This window comes from Grus americana, chromosome 2 (assembly GCF_028858705.1).
Source record: "Grus americana isolate bGruAme1 chromosome 2, bGruAme1.mat, whole genome shotgun sequence".
In the NCBI taxonomy this organism is placed as follows: Eukaryota; Metazoa; Chordata; class Aves; order Gruiformes; family Gruidae; genus Grus; species Grus americana.
This window is the reverse complement of record NC_072853.1, coordinates 87,638,376-87,659,021: the sequence shown is the minus strand read 5'-3', so window position 1 is coordinate 87,659,021 and position 20,646 is coordinate 87,638,376. Positions and strand designations below refer to the sequence as shown.

Here is a 20,646-nt window from a genome sequence, read left to right as displayed (position 1 = left end):
ACTGAATGATTTGGTCTGTAATAACAATACATATATTTATAGAATTCTTCTTTTCTACCTCCCTGAAGCTACACACTGACCAAGATAAAGGAGATGGAAATTTAAAATACATATTAACAGGAGATGGGGCTGGCAGTCTGTTCATTATAGATGAAAATACAGGAGATATTCATGCTGCAAAGAAATTGGACAGAGAAGAAAAGTCCCTGTATGTGCTACGTGCCAAGGCTATAGACAGAAAAACTGGAAGACAAGTGGAGCCAGAGTCTGAATTTATCATTAAAATCCACGATATCAATGACAATGAACCAAAATTTACCAAGGACATGTACACCGCCAGTATTCCGGAAATGTCTGGAGTTGGTAGGTAAAAACTTATCCTTATGTAAAATACAAATGGGTTTGAATTGATTGGAACTTATAAGTCATTTATTATTTGAGGCACTTAATACTAGCTTCTGTGAATATCCATGGACCAATTTTTGTTGCCAGTAATGTATGATAAATGCTTGGCTCCTGCTTTTATTTATTTGCTTCATCTTAATCCAATTTTTAATCATTTTTCCACACTATAAGCTACTCTACTCTTTCAAGCCCACTGGAAACATCAAGGAATGTATCATATATGGTTGTGTTCTCAGTTACTATAGAGTTTTGCTGCAGCTGAGAATATCACTTGTGTAAAATGTATCCCTTTTGTATTTTTAAAGTCTGACTTACCAAACCTTTCTGTACCTTTAGACACAATCAACTTTAAGCACGTAAGTATGTAAATCAATTAATGTATCAAAAGGATGCAAAATATGTTCCTACAAATACCTAAAATTTTGGTTTGGTTTTTAATTATTTTTTCCTCTTGAGTATCAATATTAGTAGTGGTTGTTGATGTGGTTTTTAATATGGACTTGTCTGGGGTTTTGGGGTTTGTGGTTTTTAGGTTTTGGGTTTTTTTGTTTGCTTATTTTTTAAGATAACAAACATATGAACCCCTTCTCCAAAGGAATAACTCTTCTTGTTTAAAAAATATTTTTCTTCATGAATAAAAACTTACAGCTATTCACAGCTGCTGCACTGAAAAGTAAAAATGTGGAGTGACAGTAGAAGACAGGTGAGAAATATAGCATCAAAGGAAAATAATTCTCTGAGTTTTGTTCAAATAATATAAAGTGATAGATAATATTGACCAGCACACATTCATCAGAAGTTATCATGATTTCCTAAATGTTCCACTCTTTTACAGCAGAGACAATCTCACTGATGAGTAAGCATAAAATACATAGGCTATGGGAAACAAACGACAGATAAATCCTCAAGAGTTATTTACTTATCATGAATTACTGTAATGGTTTGCAAAATCAGCCCTGGATGATGGCATTGCTAAGAAAGACAATGAAATACCAATCAACATTTGTGACTAATATGTATCTTTGCAAAATAATTTCCAGAAGCTAATTATTGTCTCTGAGATCATTAGCAGAAATATAACGTAACAGGACTGTAATTTATAACTCTCTTCTATAATCATGAGAAGGGAATACCTACACTACTATGTATAATGCGAAGAGTTGAAGAATGGTTCTTTTAAAGATAATGGAAAATAGAGAAAGCCTTTCCATTCATAATTTACTTCACTGATAATCTGTGAAGGAAAAGTGTTGGCAGTGCACTTGTCATATTTAATTTGAAATGTATTTGTAAGGAAGGAACTCTATGGGAATAGATAGGATAAAAAGCATGATGTCCGTGTTTAACCTTATCACTTAGTCCAACTTCATTAGAATCAATGGAGAAGCATGAATAAAAGAGAACAGAATAAGATCCAGTGCTTTGACACTGCCTGTGAAATTTTAAGTCTATGAAATGTCTATATTTGATGAGGATGATGATAGTATAAGTACCATTACATACTTTAAGCTGAGAAAGTGTCCATACAAGACCCAAATGAAGGTGAGTTTTACTGTGAGGAAAGAATTAGAGGAAAAGGATTTAAATAGTAAGAAAACCCAAACCCTAGCTTCCGATATGAAGGCAAAAAAGGGATCTGAGTTATTCTTTGCTCTGTTTAGTTGCCATTTGCATTTGGGGATAAAAAAACTACTCTGAAATGGCAATTTTTAGCATTTGAATTTGAATAAGTAAAAGTAGTTTGTAATTTCTAAAAGGACCAAAGAATAAGAACCCAAATCCAGATCAGTCCATTCAAGAACCAGTAATCCTGTATTTCTGAAATCAGTCATAAGAATGCTAATTCAATAGTCAGGATGTGCATATAGGTAAATAAGGAATACACAAATATATTCCTTCCTGGAGTCCCTTTGTCCCATTCCTCCATAAATGAAGAAAATCATTTGGGAGTGAAAAGGTGAGATTCTTGCTGTAAGTGGAATACGACTTGGAGGTGAGCAAGAGGTACTCTTGTAAACCTTCCCATAAAGCACACAAGAGAACACATAAAATACAGAATGAGGATAGTGTAGTTCTTGAAATATCTAGACAAAGAAAGATATATGAATGTAAGCCAGCAGCACATACAACAAAATGCAGGGAAAGGAAGAAAAAGAAGAGTGACAAAAATGAAACTCAAAACTGATACAGCATGGCAATGGGCTGTGTAAGTATCTCCTGGTTCGTACTTTCCAGAGTGGATAAGCTATCCATTAAAAAATCTCCAATGCATTACAAAAATGTCATTTAAGCAGGTGTAACTATTCTTCATTCAATAGGTAGGATTTGATGAAAAACTAATAGTTTTTCTTTTGCCTGGATATGCAGTCTAAAGAATTTTTTTCTGAACGTAGTGTTTATTGCAGAACATCACAAATTTACAGAATTGTCAATTATGTAAGTAAGTTCATTACACCTCAACACTTAATCTCTTCAGTGATTTTTGCATATATTGCTGTTCACAGATTAGATAGGTGTCAAATAGAAGTCCAAAAGCTAAATTTGGTAAGGAAGTCAGGCCAAACCTTTTAGTTGTTTCTGGACTGTAGAATTTAAAATAGAATTTGAGATCGGAAGGTTGGGTAAAATAAGTCATTAAGAAGGAACAAACAGGAATTATTAAGAAGTGAGCAATGCATGGTAGGGTTATTGCTACTGTGAAAGTAAGTGCAGCTGAAAGAAAAGGACAAAAGTATATTGAAAATGAGAAGAAAGGGGAAAAAAAAGACGGAAATCACAAATGTGTGTTCCAGAAAACCAGAAGATTTCAGAATAAAAAAATCAGTTCCCCTTAATTCTGTATGTTCCTCTATAACAAATGGAAGAAAATGAGACCAATAAAATAAAAGCAAGAATCCCTGGAACAGGGTGATCATCTTTACTAAGACTACATCAAATTAAAAGGTCAGTGTAGTGCTGCATTACCTGCATAAATACTTAAGATGATGAAGGTTATTTGTTTTAACTATATATGCACAGATTCTTGCATATCTAAACAAATAACTTTTCTGACTGGAAAGAACTATATAATTACACTATACACATTTTAAGAAACAGATATACTCATGATGACTAGGTCAAAAATTTGTGGTAAAATCTCAAGTTCTTCCCATCCTTCACTTCCTCCCAATTTTGTGTCTTAAAATACTTTTTTTTTTCTTAAATATTATATTTATTATATTTGCCAAGTTCAACAAATATGACAGCAGATATTTATGAAAGCTCAGGAAAATGTCACTAAGATTGAGAAATTGAAGAGGAATCATCACTAGCAATGTTTCCTGCTGTGTGTGTATCTGTTATTCAGATGACATATTATACTACATATTTCTCACTGTGTTACTGACTGTTTCTTGGAATAACTAGATTTAGAGCACACAAGGAAAAATGATAAGTCAACACCTCTGACAGAATGTGTGATTTTCAGTACCAATAGGCGAACCTCACTCATGTTTAACTAGTTTGATAGCAAGAACAGTGAAAGCGTAACATGCATTTTCAGCACAACCTATCCAAGCCCGGAGGGAAATACGAATGCTTACTTGTGCACTAGTTTGTGCTATGTTGTAATATCTAGACTGCAGCCATCAGTCTATACATAAATTAGCCTTGCTATGCCTAAATGGGATCCAGTCATATCTTCAACAGCATTATGGGTATACCTAAAATGCTGTGTAGCAAAGTTAGTACTGGAAGCAATCAAAACCACTGAAGTGAGCTGACTGCAGCGTCATTTCAGATAGCTTTTACGGAAATGATCATGCTAAATGCTCACAGTGACATTAACTTAAAAAATTAAATGAGAAAGTTGGTTTAAGAGATTCTAAAACTCAATAACACAGAATTTCTCATTAAAATCAGCTACTATACTGAAGAATTGGAGGATAATAACTGCTGTGGCTATATTTTTAAAGAGTCCTACAGCTGACTGGAAGAATCATGAAATTTATGTCAGACTAGGTAAATTGATTCAATAAAAAATAGCTCAAAAAATGAGAAGAAGATGCTAGACAGACCCATAAAGGTTAATAAAAACATAACATAGAAAGTAAAGGAACAAAAGATGTTCAACATTTTGAATTGATGGAATGCCAAAGCTATAAGATACAATCTTGGTCACAATGAAGAGCAGGTGGATTTGAAGCATGACCTATTTGGCTATATGTTAGAAATACTGTAAGAGGAAACTTCAGAGAAGCAAAATAAATATTATACATCTTGAGAACAGTCTTTGCATTTCCTCTTCATGTAGAGGGAAAAGTACATACTTAAAGATCATACTTAAAACCTACTCATTTCATCTTCAAGGCTTACACAAGTAGAAGCTGTGATCCAAGTATTTTTCCAAGTGAAAGATGATTGCTAAAAAACCAAAATAAAATGAAATAAAACCTAATCCTACACCTCATTATGAAAACAACTTTTTTTCAGGATATAAATAAGGTTATTAAGAAATTTTTACAAAGGGAAGTTAGCAATGAGATGTCCTGTGCAGTTCAATCCCTTTTGACTCCTGGGTCAATATTATTACAACTTCCTACACCTGTCTTGCTAATTTTAATGAGTAAAGCTTACCATTTTTTCTCATTAAATATTTTTAGCATGCAGTTGATGAGTATTTTATAACATATTTTTAATCTTTTAATTGATCCTATTAAGAGAAGGGATAATGTCTAATTTAACTTAGCACTCATTTCTTCATGCTTAACTGCTGCTTCCTAGATTTTATGGATCTAACCAAAGGCACCTCCTGATTCAGAATTTTTACATAAGATTTGTATAATGTATAAGTATAGAGGGCCATATTTTAAATGGCTAAATTTTAAATTTATAATTTTTCCGTTAAATTACTTTTATTGCAAATACGGTCAGACTAAAAGAGTTTTCATTTAGCTGAACAGTGAACTTTGATAGAAGATCATTATATATGAAATATAGATATGGCAACTTTCAATTCAGGCATACAGGATTACATCAAACGTGCCTTGTATTTAACAGCTACCTTAAATAAAAGATATATGTATATAAAATACATACACACAAAGAGAAAGAGAGAAAAAGAGAGGTGAAATTGCAGTAAAACACACAGGGTAATATGCATTAATAATACCATTTTTATTACCATGGTCTTGTCTGTGAGGGCAGTACTATATACTGCAACATCAATTACATGATTGTGTTAGAAGTTTAATTATCATTGTTTGCTATTTCTATATTATCTCTTGGGAATCTATAAGCATCACAACTACCACTGGATTTAAGTAAGACTGCATTCTGATATTTAGTTCTAGTTATAAGATTTTTTAGCATCACATAATCATAAACACATATTTCTCAAGAACAGTTTGTTATTTTGTATAGGAAGCCCTTACAAGAACAAGTAGGCCTTACAGGGGAAAAAAAAAACAAAAAAACAAAAAAAACAAAACCAGAACCAAACACAGTAACCATCACATTTTCTATTTTTGAATTTGCTTATGTCAGTAAGCATTAATCTACAGATGTGTGTAAACGACTAAATGGAGGCAGCTCTCATCTTTCATATTTCAGCAGGAAATAATTATATTTTCTCCTCTGCATATTTTCCCTGGTTTCAGATGTTTATAAAAAAAGCTATGAATGACTGTCTTGACTTTGCCATAAGCTTATGAACACTACTTTGCTAACTTGCAAAATTTCAGAATGCGAATTGTTAACATATAATCTATTTTAAAATGAATTATTGACTTAGCTTTAAGAGAAAGATATATTTCAAATAAATATTTTATCCACAAGTTCATATTTTACATTCCACAGTTAAAATATAGTATTAGAATTCCTTTCAGTCAAACTAAGCATGATGGCAGAAGTCCTGTAGCTAGAATACTTCCTATATTTCTGTTTGCATTTGCCACCATAACTAAAGAATTTCAAAACCTCTATAAATGTCAGAATCTGCATAGGGTTCTCTTTTTTACAGGCAGTATCTTTATCTTTTTAAATTTATCTTCTTTATCATTTTTATACAAGTCTTTATAGTAAAAAATACCTATCCCTTTCAACAAAAAGTGAAAATATAAAATAAGAGTTTAATGACTCATAATGATTTCTTAAAATAAACCATAAAGGTGAAAAAGGCAAAAACTTATTTTTGTTAAACAATTAAAAATATAAATCTAGTTTTCCAATAAATTTGAGATATTTTGGGGTTTTATCAGTTTTGGACATGTATTATGTTAGATACATGCATAGCATTTTTATTTACGATAGGCTTGCACTACATTTTTAGTAGGAAAGTACATTCAAAATGAGGTCTACTCTGCAAGAAACTTACTTGCTAGAGCTCTGATACTAAAACCAGGTTGTTTTGAATTTGTACAGCTCCATTTACTTTAAGCTGGATGTTATGTAACTGTTAGTGTGTCCCTACATGGGCGTTATTTCATGATTAATGTATATAATTTCTGTAAAATTTAAATGTTCATTTACAACTACTATTTTTCCCTGAGGTTTCTCCTATGTTTAGTTAGATAAACAAAACCTTGCGTAATGTAGATGTTTTGGTTTTTCAAGGAGCAGAATGAAAACATCCTCAGGGGAAAATCTATGAGTTTGCAACACACCCAAATAATTATGTGACCTCAAGAAACAAAAAAATATACACTCTCATTCAAATGAAACGCAATAGTTTCTTTTTAGGATCCAACCGAGTGATGTAACTAATTTTTAACAATAAAGTTTTGGCATGATTATTGTTGTACAGCTCTATTCAACATCCAAACATAACATATGAAATTAAAAGTAAACATTGAATTTATATATTATTTTTTCTCTTTCACAGCTTTATTAATTTTATCTTTACATAAATAATTTTATCTATTAGTGATACTGTATTATTTTTTGTTACTGACAGAAGAAAAGGTAAACACTTAAAAAAATAATATCAGAAATCACATAAAAACTAATATGTATATATTATGTATATGAAGGTAAAGAGGAAACTTAAATAAGTAAATCGTGTTTATAAAATTTGGGAAATTCATCATACGTCATCAGAAATACCATAGTGCCTTTAAAATTTATGCAGAATGTATTAATGTCACACTTGAAAGAACAGAGACACACTGTACATTCGGAAAAATGAGGGATAAAAATCAACCTTAATGATTAAAACAGTATTTCTGAAGAATTCAAATTGTTCACAAATTTAAGATTTACCAAAATTTTAACATTGCAGATAAGCAGATCTCAAGCTACAGCCAAAAGGAGTGGCTCTTTTTCTTCTTTTGGTCTCTCTGTTCTGAGTTGTGCTCTCTTATGCCTTACCCACTGTCCCCGTACACCCAAAAGAAGGAAGTTTAAGGATCTAAATCATCAGAAAAAAATGGATTGTTCAAGGCCAATATTCTTCTGCTGCTGCTTCTGTTCCCTGGGTCAGACCACAGGGCGGGTGCTGGGGAAGTGACAGCAGCATGCGAAGTATAGCAGGTAAAAGCAGGAGACACTGTTCCATCCAGCAGTAGCTAACCTCCGCTAAAAATATCACTTGACATACTCATTTTTCTTCAGCTACAAAATCCTCATATCTTTTAAACAGGACTCCTCATTTCCCTTCTCATATTTTGTTGGGGAGGAAGTTTGATTTCTTATTAAGACATTGTAAGACTGAGGCAGCATAATGGGAAAACCAGAACCATCTATTCACCTTCTATGAGTAACCGCTCACTCTTGGCGCTAGAAGAAATCAGGGTTTTGTAGGATTACTGTGAGTAAGTAAAGGTAGCTACTGCTTGCTATAAACACAGGAAAGTATAAATAATTTCCATATTTCTGTCCTGTGGGAGCTTAGCCACAGTCAACTCATTGTTAGAAGTTTGTGACCTCCTCTGAGCTCCCATAAACCTCCACCTGCTGACCCTTCATCACGTGCTGGTCTAAACTATTTCTCGTAGGAAGAAAAAAGATGGCTGCAGTTGAAATGTAGCAATTAGTAAGCAGGGTGGATGACTTTTAAAGCACTATATAAGGCTTTAGGGTTTGTAAACTGGTTGGCCTAAACTTTGGAGATGCAATTTTAAGGTGACCACAAACTCATTTAATCTCCATATGTCTCAATTTCTCACCAATTAGTGGAAGACTAGAACAGCTCTACTCCATAGATACGTCAAAATGTGTTCAGCTACTGCAGCAACAGATGCCACAGTGCCCTTGGAGTCACAAGTCTTCTTCCCAAGTGGAATTTTCAGGCCTGGGTTATGTTAAACACGGCTCCCCTTTATATCTGTCTGAAATGATTCAGTGCAATGCTGTTTCCCTGGCTACTTTATTGCCACAAATTTATTATCTCCCATTATCTGTGTACATTGAAAACGAAACAAAACAAGAAAACCCAGAGGTCTGGACCTCTTTAGACTAGAGTTTGAAATTAGCATTAAAAGCGCCTGTATCATACTTACACTAAAAATTGTTTGATGTATCCATTTTCCTTCCTTTTATTTCAGTAGATTTTCAGCTATAACACTATAATCTTTGAACAAAAGCATAATGGGCCCGAATTCTTTACATCAGCACTTTTGCTCACGCTGCAGTGCAGTACAATGGGATATGTTCTGCATTGTTAGAGATGCTGTCCTTCAGACAGGATGTTAAACCAAGGTCCTTTCATCTTTTGTGACTTCACATCTAAAAAGCAAGAATCTCATTGACATTCTGAAAATTTTAAGGAACGGCCATGTTGCTTCAGCCAGTATATATACTTACTGATATGAACATACACTCTTTATACACGTGGTAAAAACATGTTACAATACACAGCCATGTGCAACTTGTTTTCAGAGCCACGTACTGAGTTCCTATGCATGATGCCAGTATGCAGGCACCTAATTTATTCCCTTATGAGCTCTTGCAGCTACTAGCCAGCAAATAATTTTGTTTCTTTTAAGACAGGCTACTGTATAACAGGTGTGGTGAGCCCCTTCTCACATTTATGTGACCATACTGGAGCCTGTGGCAATTGAACTGCTGGTACTAAGGACTGGAATAGCTGGAACTAATTAACATTACTAACACCTGCGTCTTTATCAGAAGGAATTCCTTACTATATCCTTTATTAAAACTAAAGCATGGCAGACACTAAAATAAGCAAGTTAATAGTGGAGAGGAGGTAATCTGTTGCCTAAGGGCAGATCTTGCTCTTAAAGTGCTAACGTTAATGTCTCTATATCGCGCTAATGCACAGGGTTCTTTCCTGACACCATGTAGTTAAGTTACTTGTGTAGTTTTAAGTGTCTGAAAAAAAAATAACTTTCTTCATTTAAATGATTTTTGAGAATGGGATTTCTCAAGTGTTGGAGCTGTACTAGGCTGGAAAGACTGGACACAGAGATCTAAGTCAGGAATTGTAAATAACTCGATATAAGTTAAATCAGTTTGAGAATTGGTTATATGTAGCCATAAAACAAATTCAAAAATTATATTGAGAAGTATTATTTCATTTTTTTATTCTGTTAAAGCAAAGCACATCTGGGATGCTTACTTAGTCTGATCTTCTGAACACAGACTCTCTTCAGTTGTTTTTAAAAGCAAAGGCAGCTTTCTGGGTGCTCAAATATACATTTTAGTTGCTAACATTATGCAGCTGAGTGTAAAATGTCAGGTTTATTTTTTAAAATCATGCTGACACATACAGGCATCTATTTTGAAAGTAAAACACAAAGGCAGGTTGGTTGGTGCTTTTTTCACCAGATTTCTCTATAAATTCTAAGTATTTCCAAAATGGGTAAATAAGACACAATGGATCATATTCGGGTGTAAGATAAAACACAACTTTTTTTTCTAATATAATACAAATTAAAGTAACTACATGTCACACAAAGTAAAATGTACATAAGGATGCTTTGACATAGTTTTCAGTCTTCCATAGAGGTAACAGTCTCATCAAACAGATCAATCTTTCACAAAACAAAGGTCCAGACCCCTACATCTTTATTTATCCGGTGCAGCTCATTTCATGAGCTATCCCCCTCCACCCCCAACCCTCAGTTTTAGCAGAGCTACTGAGAAATGAAAGCTTTATCTCATATGAATCTGAATGATTAGAACTACTTTATTACAAATGATTTAGCTGCAGCATTCCGCCAGCCTAAGAGTAGTAAGCTTAGGAAAGGAACATTACTCTCCCAAAAGAAGTCTATTATTCTCCCTAAAAGAGACCATCTCTACTGAGATGGAAGGACTATGAATGCCTGCCCATAAGTAAAAGCAAATTTCTCACTTAAAATGTGCCCACACATATATATGTATGTTTATATATATTACAGAAATAAAATAGGAACTTTTTCAATTAAATAATGAAAATAGGTATGAGAATTGATAATAAGTTTCTAGCAACATAGAAGATGAATTATAGAAATGGTAGTTACTGTGTGTGTGGTTTTCTTTGTGAATTAACAATTCCATTTGAATTTTATATTACATCACCATTTTTCTTTCTTGCCAATCACATAGTCATTTTGGAATTTTTCTGTGTCATACACAGCCTTCACAGAGTCAAGAAAATGAAGGTAAGAAAAGGCTTATCCTGGACTATCTTTTCTAACTCCTGCTTATTTGAAAACTACTCTGTATTATTCCCACTGATACTCATCTTTTACTAAGTACATGGAACAAGATATAGCTTACAGCATTTCTCTTGGCAATCACTGTATTTTTCATAATATCTAGCAAAACGCACATCTGCAAGTTTTCACAATGACAGCAATCCTGATGCTTGCATTTATTTTATTATCTGCTATCTAACCAGATGTCTCGAAAGACTTTCCAGAATAGCTTTTTCCTACAACCTCATAGATATGTGACACTGTGAAATTAAGATCAAGCACGATTAAGATCCGTGCAAGTATCAATTTTATTCCTTATGAAAGTTGTTCATATCTTCATATTTAAAACAGATATTGCTCACACCTAATTGGTAACTTAAAACAAAACAATGTAACTTGCTGAAGTACGTACACATGTGTGTGAATATCCTGCATTTAGCAGAGTTGCTGCCAATAAACTGCAAATTCTCATCAAAGCTTCCTGTCAGAAAGCCAACTCAATAACAGTAACTTCACTCTGCTCCAAGGAAAATGATAAATAGCCTGTGATAAATAAGGCTATAGACACACTATATTGGAGACATAAACAAAAAATCGAAAGGTTTATTTCCTCATAAAGTCAAAATATGTGACAGTTGTGGAAAAAAACCCACCTAAATAATAACCACCTCTTTAGTGCACTGAGGTGGTTAAGAGAGACGACAGAATAAAAATAAGTCTTACATTTCATGGTCCAGAAGACTTCATGAATAAGATTCTAAAAGATACCTTGGCTATCAGGAACATGTGTTTACCTGAGGAAGATAAACAAACTATTTAAGAGCATATGTCCAACTAATTTTCACTGAGACATAGATACCCCAGTGTCTAAACCTTTGGAAATTAACTCAGACATTTCTAACAGTATTTCACAAACAAGCAATTTGGAATCGATACGTTTAATCTTTTTGAACCAGAAGTTTTCAAACCTTTGAGATTTGTCCAAATGAGATAGTTCTCATGATGTGCATCATTTACTGTGCCTGTAATCTTGCAATCAATAGCCAATGCACTTGTGATCAATTTGCAAATGTAGTGAAAACTCAATGGTATTTAGCAGAACACTTCTGCATGTGAATCATTTGACAGATTATACTCAAGATATTTGAACACTTTTGAAGATAAATGAAATGTCTAGAAATAATAACAGAAAAGTTCCTAGAGTTACCCTACTTAATATCTTAATTTTGTCTACATGTGCATATACACACATAAGTATATACTTACATCTATATTTACTTATGTGTAGCCATGCAAGCTCCAGAAATGTTTTGGTTTTGTCTAAAAATAGTACTCTAACAAATGTAATTTTAAAAAAGCTCATGACTAAGATAACGCTGGAATTTCTTTCATTTTCTCTGCTTTAGACTCCATTTCTCTTCCAAATTACAGATCTTTATTGTCATTTCCACAGACAATGTCCACAGTATCCAAACACGACAGAGCAAGAGGTTTTCATGAATCACATATTATAAACTAATGTAAATTTGAGATTACCAATAATATCTTCATTTACTGAATTTGCATAGAAAATTGCTGTTTTTCACAGCTGTATTAATGTTTAAAGAGATGGACTTTATCACCACCCAAACAGGAGTTCCCTCAGATGATGAAAATGCCCCCCCCAAAAATAAATATGAGGCTAGCCTGTTGTATTAACAATAATGTACTACATTCTCATGGACTTAATAGACATTCACATATGGTTTCAAATTGCACCGGTTTGCAGAGCTGGCAAAAGGTAGAAACTCTTTTAAGATTTCTATTTACTTGTATTACAGAAGATATAAATGAAAGTGAGGTTCTACTTCCCTGTCATAGATAGAAATTCATAGTAAAGAGACTCTCCAAAATCTAATAAACAGATACAAAAGCTAAGCACAAAATAAGAGAACAAATGAAAAATAGGTACAGAAAGCTAACTTGTTCCTCCCCCAAAAAAAACCATAAACCTGTCTGTGTTGCATTGTAAAATACAGAACTGTACACGTATGTATACCAGAAACTCAAAGATTAGTCCTAAAAAATGGCAATTATTGAAAATTGTTTCTTTTAAGCTTGCTTTTTTGCTCTTAAGTAAAACCTTTAGAGATTGTATGGAGGACCCCAGGTAACTTCTTTTGAGAAAAGAAAAGGGCAAAGCAGAATGCTTCTTAAAGCTGTGCTACTTGAACAAAGGGCCCTGAAAGTAGTGAAGAAATAACATCCCTATGATTTCTTCATTATTTTGTAAATTAAAAATTATAAATAGAACTAAAAACTTGGTTGGAACTATTAGCTAGGAATTGGGATTTTTAATCAATAGCTAACCACATTGCAGCCTTTATGAACTACTACTTCTCCTATTAGGATCAATGGGTACAAGCTCTTCCTAAGTTTATCATATAAACAGCTGAATGCTGTTTCTCATTTGCAGTATTCCAGAAATTAATATAGGGCAAAGAGCCAAGATCACCAACTCTCATCTTTAAAAAGGAAACAAGCCTTCAAGGATTCTTAAGTGATGGAGTTCCTGTGACTGACCTGCCATGGAGGGCAGCTGTCAGTCGGTAAAGCTGGCTTATTTCCGCGTGCTGTCAGAGAAAGGGTAACCAAGGTAATTAACTGCCATATTATGGCATTATTTGTTGCTCCTTCAACATATTGGTTTCATTAGCAAATAATTCTAGTTGGAACAGCTTAACAATATACATAGCAGCTCCAGGGCCAGAAACATGCTACCAGTGAATTTCATCATTATTTTGAATAGAAATTTTAAGGATAATTTTGTGATTCATTCTTTTCATTTTTTATTTTAATTTCGTTTCGAACATAGACTGCAGATACTTGCCCTGCCTAAAAGAAGTGTGTTTTCTAATTGTAAGTATGTACAGCATGTTGAACAAAATGAAAAAGACTTCTAAACTACAGTTCATTTATTATGGATGGCATATCACTTTATACTGTACCTCTTTAGTCACTAGAAAATGCAATGTAAAAGCTAGTCAACATTAACACTTGAAAGAGTCTGACTACTCTTTTCTCTATCTTATCACTGCCATTTGATGGCACCAGTATCACTGTTTCAGAGGTGATTTTATTTAAGGTGAGACGGGGAAGAAGAAGCTTCCCAAAAGAATAAACATACACAGAGCTGTTCAGCCACCAATACTTCAAATTATTTCTCATTCTTTTTACTGTTATCCACTTGTTATGGCGTCCATAATGCTTTTCAAATTCTCATGCAGGGCATATGATGCACTGCACAGTTACAATTACTGCCAAAGGAAAACTAAAGTTACTATACCAAGGTATTGAACAGCGGGAGGGCAAGGGCTAGAGGCTTTGTTCAGCTTTAGCCATTCTTTTCCAGTTCAATTTCAGACACTGTTTTACAATGGTGTATGTATTGTATTCACCGGCAAAAGCCTCTACCCCACACAGCATTTCAAGCAGATTAAAGACAGAGTAGTTTAGTCATATTGCATTTTTCTTTGAGATGAGACAATCATTAGTACATACATACTTCTTTAATGCAAGTTCTGATAACACCTTCTAAAATGTCACTTCATTTTGTCATAAAAAAGGAAGCATTGAACAAAACCAAAAACATCAAAACACAGCATAGACAAGAAATCATAGAATCATAGAATCACAGAATGGTTTGGGTTGGAAGGAACCTTAAAGATCATCTAGTTCCAACCCCCCTGCCATGGGCAGGGACACCCTCCACTAGACCAGGTTGCCCAAAGCCCCATCCAACCTGGCCCCTAGGGAGGGGGCATCCACAACCTCTCTGGGCCACCTGTTCCACTGCCTCACCACCCTCACAGTAAAGAATTTCTTTCTAACATCTAATCTAAATCGACCCTCCTTCAGCTTAAACCCATTATCCCTTGTCCTATCACTCCATGCCCTTGTAACCAGTCCCTCTCCAGATTTCCTGTAGGCCCCCTTCAGATACTGGAAGGCTGCTATAAGGTCTCCCCAGAGCCTTCTCTTCTCCAGGCTGAACAACCCCAACTCTCTCAGCCTGTCCTCATAGGAGAGGTGCTCCAGCCCTCTGATCAGCTTTCTGGCCCTCCTCTGGACTCACTCCAACAGCTCCATGTCTCTCCTGTACTGGGGCCCCCAGAGCTGGACGCAGCACTCCAGGTGGGGTCTCACAAGAGCGGAGTAGAGGGGCAGGATCACCTCCCTCGACCTGCTGGTCACGCTTCTTTTGATGCAGCCCAGGACACGGTTGGCTTTCTGGGCTGCAAGCGCACACTGCCGGCTCATGTTCATCTCTGCTACTCATCTGCATCTGTCATCTTCCAGTATATCGGACCTCTTTTCCACAGATGACCAGCTCACTAAGTCTAGAAAGAGTTTGCAGGAATAAAAAATTTCAAATAGCAAAATTTGCAATCTTACTAAGTAAAGTGCTAACTTTAAGTCAGTTTACAGTCTCTGAAAGATTCTTTAGGTACCAGAAAAGCCTAGGAAAAGCATTCAGCGGATTTTCAAATATGAACTACATTATTACCACACTTCCAAATAAAATGACATTAAAATGACATTCCAGGTATAATTTCCAATAAAATGCATGAAATTCCACATATGCCATATATGCCTATTTAAACTAAGAATTTTGTTTTCTGTTCTGTATCAAGGGAAACAATATAAAAATCTCATTTTACCCCCTGTTCCCTTCTTTCTTTTATTTTCCAGTTCAGATCTTCATTTGGACATCAAGCCGTTGACTACAACTCTTTCAGTCCAGCCAATTCCTTATCCACTGAGTGGTCCATCCACTGAATCCATGTCTCTCCAATTTAGAGACAAGGATGTCATGTGGGACAATGTCAAATGCTTTGCACAAGTCCAGGTAGATTACATGAATTGCTCTTTCCTTATTCACCAACGCTGTAACCCCGTCATAGAAGGCCACCAAATTTGTCAGGCATGATTTGCCCTTAGTGAAGCCATGTTGGCTGTCACCAATCACCTCCTTATTTTCCATGTGCCTGAGCATAGTTTCCAGGAGGATCTGCTCCATGATCTTGCCAGGCACAGAGGTGAGACTGACTGGCCTGTAGTTCCCCAGGTCTTCCCTTTTTCCCTTTTCAAAAATGGGGGTTATGTTTCCCCTTTTCCAGTCAGTGGGAACTTCACTGGACTGCCACAATTTCTTAAACATGATGGAGAGTGGCTTAGCAACTTCATCCGACAGTTCCTTCAGAAACCACAGATGCATCTCATCAGGTCCCATGGACTCGTGCACCTTCAGGTTCCTTAGTCTCAAACCTGATCTTCTCCTACAGTGAGCAGGTCTTCATTCTCCCAGTCCCTGTCTTTGCCTTCTGTGATTTAGACGGTGTGGCTAGGGCATTTGCTGGTGAAGACTGAGGCAAAAAAGTTGTTGAGTACCTTAGCCTTCTCCATATCCCAGGTAACCAGGTCTCCCATTTCATTCCAGAGGGGGGCCACATTTTCCCTAGTCTTCCTTTTATCGTTGATGTACCTATAAAATCTTTTCTTGTTGCCCTTGACATCCTTGGCCAGGTTTAATTCTATCAGGGCTTTAGCTTTCCTAACTTGATCCCTGTGTGCTTGGACAGTTTTTCTCTGTATTCGTCCCAGGCTACCTGCCCTTGCTTCCACCCTCTGTAGGCTTCCTTTTTGTCTTTGACTTTGCCCAAGAGCTCCGTGTTCATCCATGCAGGCCTCTTGGTGTTTTTGCCTGACTTCCTCTTTGCTGGGATGCATTGCTCCTGAGCTTGGAGGAGGTCGTCCTTGAATACTAACCAGCTGTCTTGGGCCCCTCTTTCCTCCAGGGCTTTCTCCCATGGCACTCTACCAAGCAGATCCCTGAAGAGGCCAAAGTCTGCTCTCCTGAAGTCCAGGGTAGTGAGTTGCTGCACACCCTCCTCGCTGCCCTGAGGATCTTGAACTCCACCATTTCACGGTCACTGCAGCCAAGGCTGCCCTTGAGTTTCACATTCCCCACCAGCCCCTCCTTGTTGGTGAGAACAAGGTCCAGCATGGCACCTCTCCTTGTTGGCTTCTCTGTCACTTGGAGAAGGAAGTTATCATCAAGACATTCCAGGAACCTCCTGGATTGCTTGCGCTCAGCTGCATTGTCCCTCCAACAGATGTTGGGGTGGTTGAAGTCCCCCATGAGGACCAGGGCTTGTGAACGTGAGGCTGCTCCTGTCTGTCTATAGAGGTCTGCCCTCCCTGTAATCCTGACCCATAAGCTCTCGGTCAGCTCCTCATCCATTGCCAGGCAGAGTTCCATGCATTCCAGCTGGTCATTGACATAGAGGGCAACACCCCCCTCCATCGTCTCCCCTGCCTGTCCTTCTTAAAAAGTCTGCATCCTTCCATTCCAACACATCAGTCATAAGAGCCATCCCACCATGTCTCCACAATGCCAATGAGATCATAGCCTGGCAGGTGTGCACGTCTCCATCTCCTCTTGTTTATTCCCCATGCTATGTGTGTTTGCGTAGAGGCATTTAAGTTGGGCTCCTGATGGAGTGGCTGGAATTCCTTTTGAGGTTCTTTGCTGGTGTTTCCCTGTTGATTCCTATTGCCTCAGAAGCCCCTGGCTCATCTCCATAAGACTTCAAGCATGTTGCAGTGTATATGGCATGTCTCCGAGTAACAGGCTGAGGGCCTAGCACCCTGTCCCTCTAACCTTGGCATGTCATCCCACAGCTTGTTGCAGGCAAGCCTGATATTATCCCCCTCCTCCTTCAAGACTAGTTTAAAGCTCTATCAATGAGCCTCACAAGCTCCTGGGAAAAGACCCTTTTTCTCCTGTGAGAAAGGTGAATCCCATCTGATTCCAGCAAGACTGGTGCTGTGTAAGCCATCCCATTGTCAAAAAAAAAACCAAAATTGTGGTGGTGACACCAGCCACAGAGCCGTATATTCATAGACTGGGTCCATCTGTTTCTCCCAATGTCACTGCCCACAATTGGACGGAAAGAGGAAAAAATAACCTGTGCACCAGATTCCCTCAGCAACCATTCCAAGGCCCTGAAGTCTCTTTTGATTGTTCTTGGACTAGACACTGCAGCTTCATCACCACCCACATGAAAGAGCAGTAGTGGGTAATAGTCTGAGGGCCATACCAGGCTAGGAAGTTTCCTAGTAATGTCCTGAGCCCAGGCCCCAGGGAGGCAGCAGACTTCCCTAAGAGGAAGGTCTTTCCAGCATATCAGACCCTCTGTACCCTTCAGAAGGGAGTCGCCTATAACTATAACTCGCCTTTTCTTCCTCGTGGAGGTGGTGGTGATATGGGGGGGTGGGCCTTTCTGACCTTGGCAACACCTCTGGTGTAGCTCGATTGTCATCCATATCATCCATTGACTGGCCTTCCATAGCCAGACCCTCATACTTGTTGTACATAGGCACCTGTGAGGGTGAAGTGGGCAAGGAGGAGGTTCACCTGCCACCCTGAGCGTGGACTTGCTTCCATTCACTCTTTTCTTTTAAGCTACTGCCTTCATACTGGCAGGGGGAGGATACAGGATCCCCTTGATCTTGGGTTCTGTCTGGTGGCTGTCCCTGTTTCTGTCTCAGGGAGGACAGAGCTTCGCTCCACCAGTCTGTCTCTTTATCAGACTCCCTGATGCTCCTTCCCTTTCTACTGCCTCTTGTAGCTCTGCCACGAGGCTGAGCAGATCGCCCACCTGGTCACACCTCACACAGCCGTTCTCACTACTGCCATCCCTTCCCAGTGACAGGCTCTGGCAGTCCCTGCAGCCTGAGACCTGGGAGGCTGCAGGTTTTCGTGGGAGCTCTGTCTGGGTTGCCCCATCCATTCTGGTGAGCGCAGAGGACACAGCTTTCTTCTGGGTGGATACCCTAGCTAAGCTCCTTCTGAGAGGGGGTGGAACTTAATTCTTGAGCTGGTAGGGTGACTAGGCCCTCCCTGCATGCCCTCCCACGCACACTGCCACGCAAACTGCCACACCACACCCTGGTTGACATGTCACACCCTGTTTGCCCGCTCTGTTCGCAGCGCTCCAGGTCAGTTGTGCTCCCCAGGCTGCGTTTTACAGACATGGGGGCGTTCACTGTTGCTCTGGCAATGCCCAGGCCTTGTCAGTGGCTCCCACAAGAATGATGAGAATTATTTCCTCAATATGTTCACAAAATATATATATGTTTTTTATGTATGCTCGGTCCTGCTCTTGGGTCACAACAAACCCATGCAACACTACAGTCTTGGGGGAGAGTGGCTGGAAAGCTGCTCGGCAGAAAAGGACCTGGAGGTGTTGGTCAACAGCCGGCTGAATAGAAGCTGGCAGTGTGCCCAGGTGGCCAAGAAGGCCAACAGCATCCTGGCTTGTATCAGAAGCAGTGTGGCCAGCAGGACTAGGGAAGTGATTGTCCCCCTGTCCTTGGCACTGGTGAGGCCACACCTCGAGTACTGTGTTCACTTTTGGGCCCCTCACTACCAAAAAGACATTGAGGTGCTGGAGCTTGTCCAAAGAAGGGCAATGAAGCTGGTGAAGGGTCTAGAGAACAGGTCTTATGAGGAGCAGCTGAGGGAACTGGGGTTATTTAGCCTGGAGAAAAGGAGGCTGAGGGGAGACCTTATCACTCTCTACAACTACCTAAAAGGAGGTTGTAGCGAGGTGGGTGTTGGTCTCTTCTCCCAAGTAACAAGCAATAGGACAAGAGGAGATGGTCTTGAGTTGCACCAGGGGAGGCTTAGACTGGATATCAGGAAAAATTTCTTCACCAAAAGGGTTATCAAGCACTGCAACAGGCTGCCCAGGGAAGTGGTTGAGTTACCATCCCTGGAGGTATTTAAAAGATGCATGGATGTGGCACTTAGGGACATGGTTTAGTGGTGGACTTGACAGTGTTAGGCTTATGCTCGGACTCGATGATCTTAAAGGTCTTTTCCAACGTAAATTATTCTATGATTCTATGAAAATACAAGGGACTGTTTCCAGAGTAAAGCTGCATAAAAATAACATCTCATATTTCCAGAATGGGTGGTAAGGCCCATCTGTTTTTACTGGTATGGAATGACAAGGAGAGGAAAAGGTAGGTAAGAAGTAGGACTATACCATGCAGCATAGCTTGGTTTTCTTCCATCTCTCATAAATTACCTTTAGTCACATTAGGGATTATAGTGACTGTGTATGTACACCACAGTGGTGCAAAGTTTGTGATTCCTGGATGGGAGATCACTGAACAGCCAAAGCAAAGGTACAGTACTCATCTACAGGAGCTAGCACATCAACTGACTTCTTGATCAGCCGTTCTGTGAGACTATATACACAAAAATAAGAAACATCATGTTTTCAAGTGTAATTAAGTTTCACTTCATACTTACATGGTGGACTATTAAAAATCATCAACTCAGTAAACTATAATTTCTGAGATATTGCATCTCCTGTTTTATGCCATGTTTTTGCCTCCTCTCTTTTCTTTTTTATAAATTTCTGCTCAATATATACGGCTGAACTACATTTTAAGTTCCTTCTTAATTTTCCAGTATCATGGAAAATTTGAACCTTTTGAGTCTGGTTCCTCAGGTTCCTTATTTGTTCTAAGTTGGCTTTATTTGCTTTTCTCAAGTCATGCCCATTTATTC

At 37.8% G+C, this 20,646-nt stretch overlaps 1 protein-coding gene across 1 annotated transcript in view; it reads left to right on the top strand.

Annotated features, from left to right (window-relative positions):
* The window catches only part of CDH9 (cadherin 9), a 107,195-nt gene that overhangs the window by 56,150 nt on the left and 30,399 nt on the right, over window positions 1–20,646 (top strand). Inside the window, exon 3 of the mRNA XM_054817848.1 lies at window positions 69–363. Within this exon, the coding sequence (XP_054673823.1) occupies window positions 69–363 (295 nt within the window). The remainder of the gene's footprint in view (window positions 1–68; window positions 364–20,646) is intronic.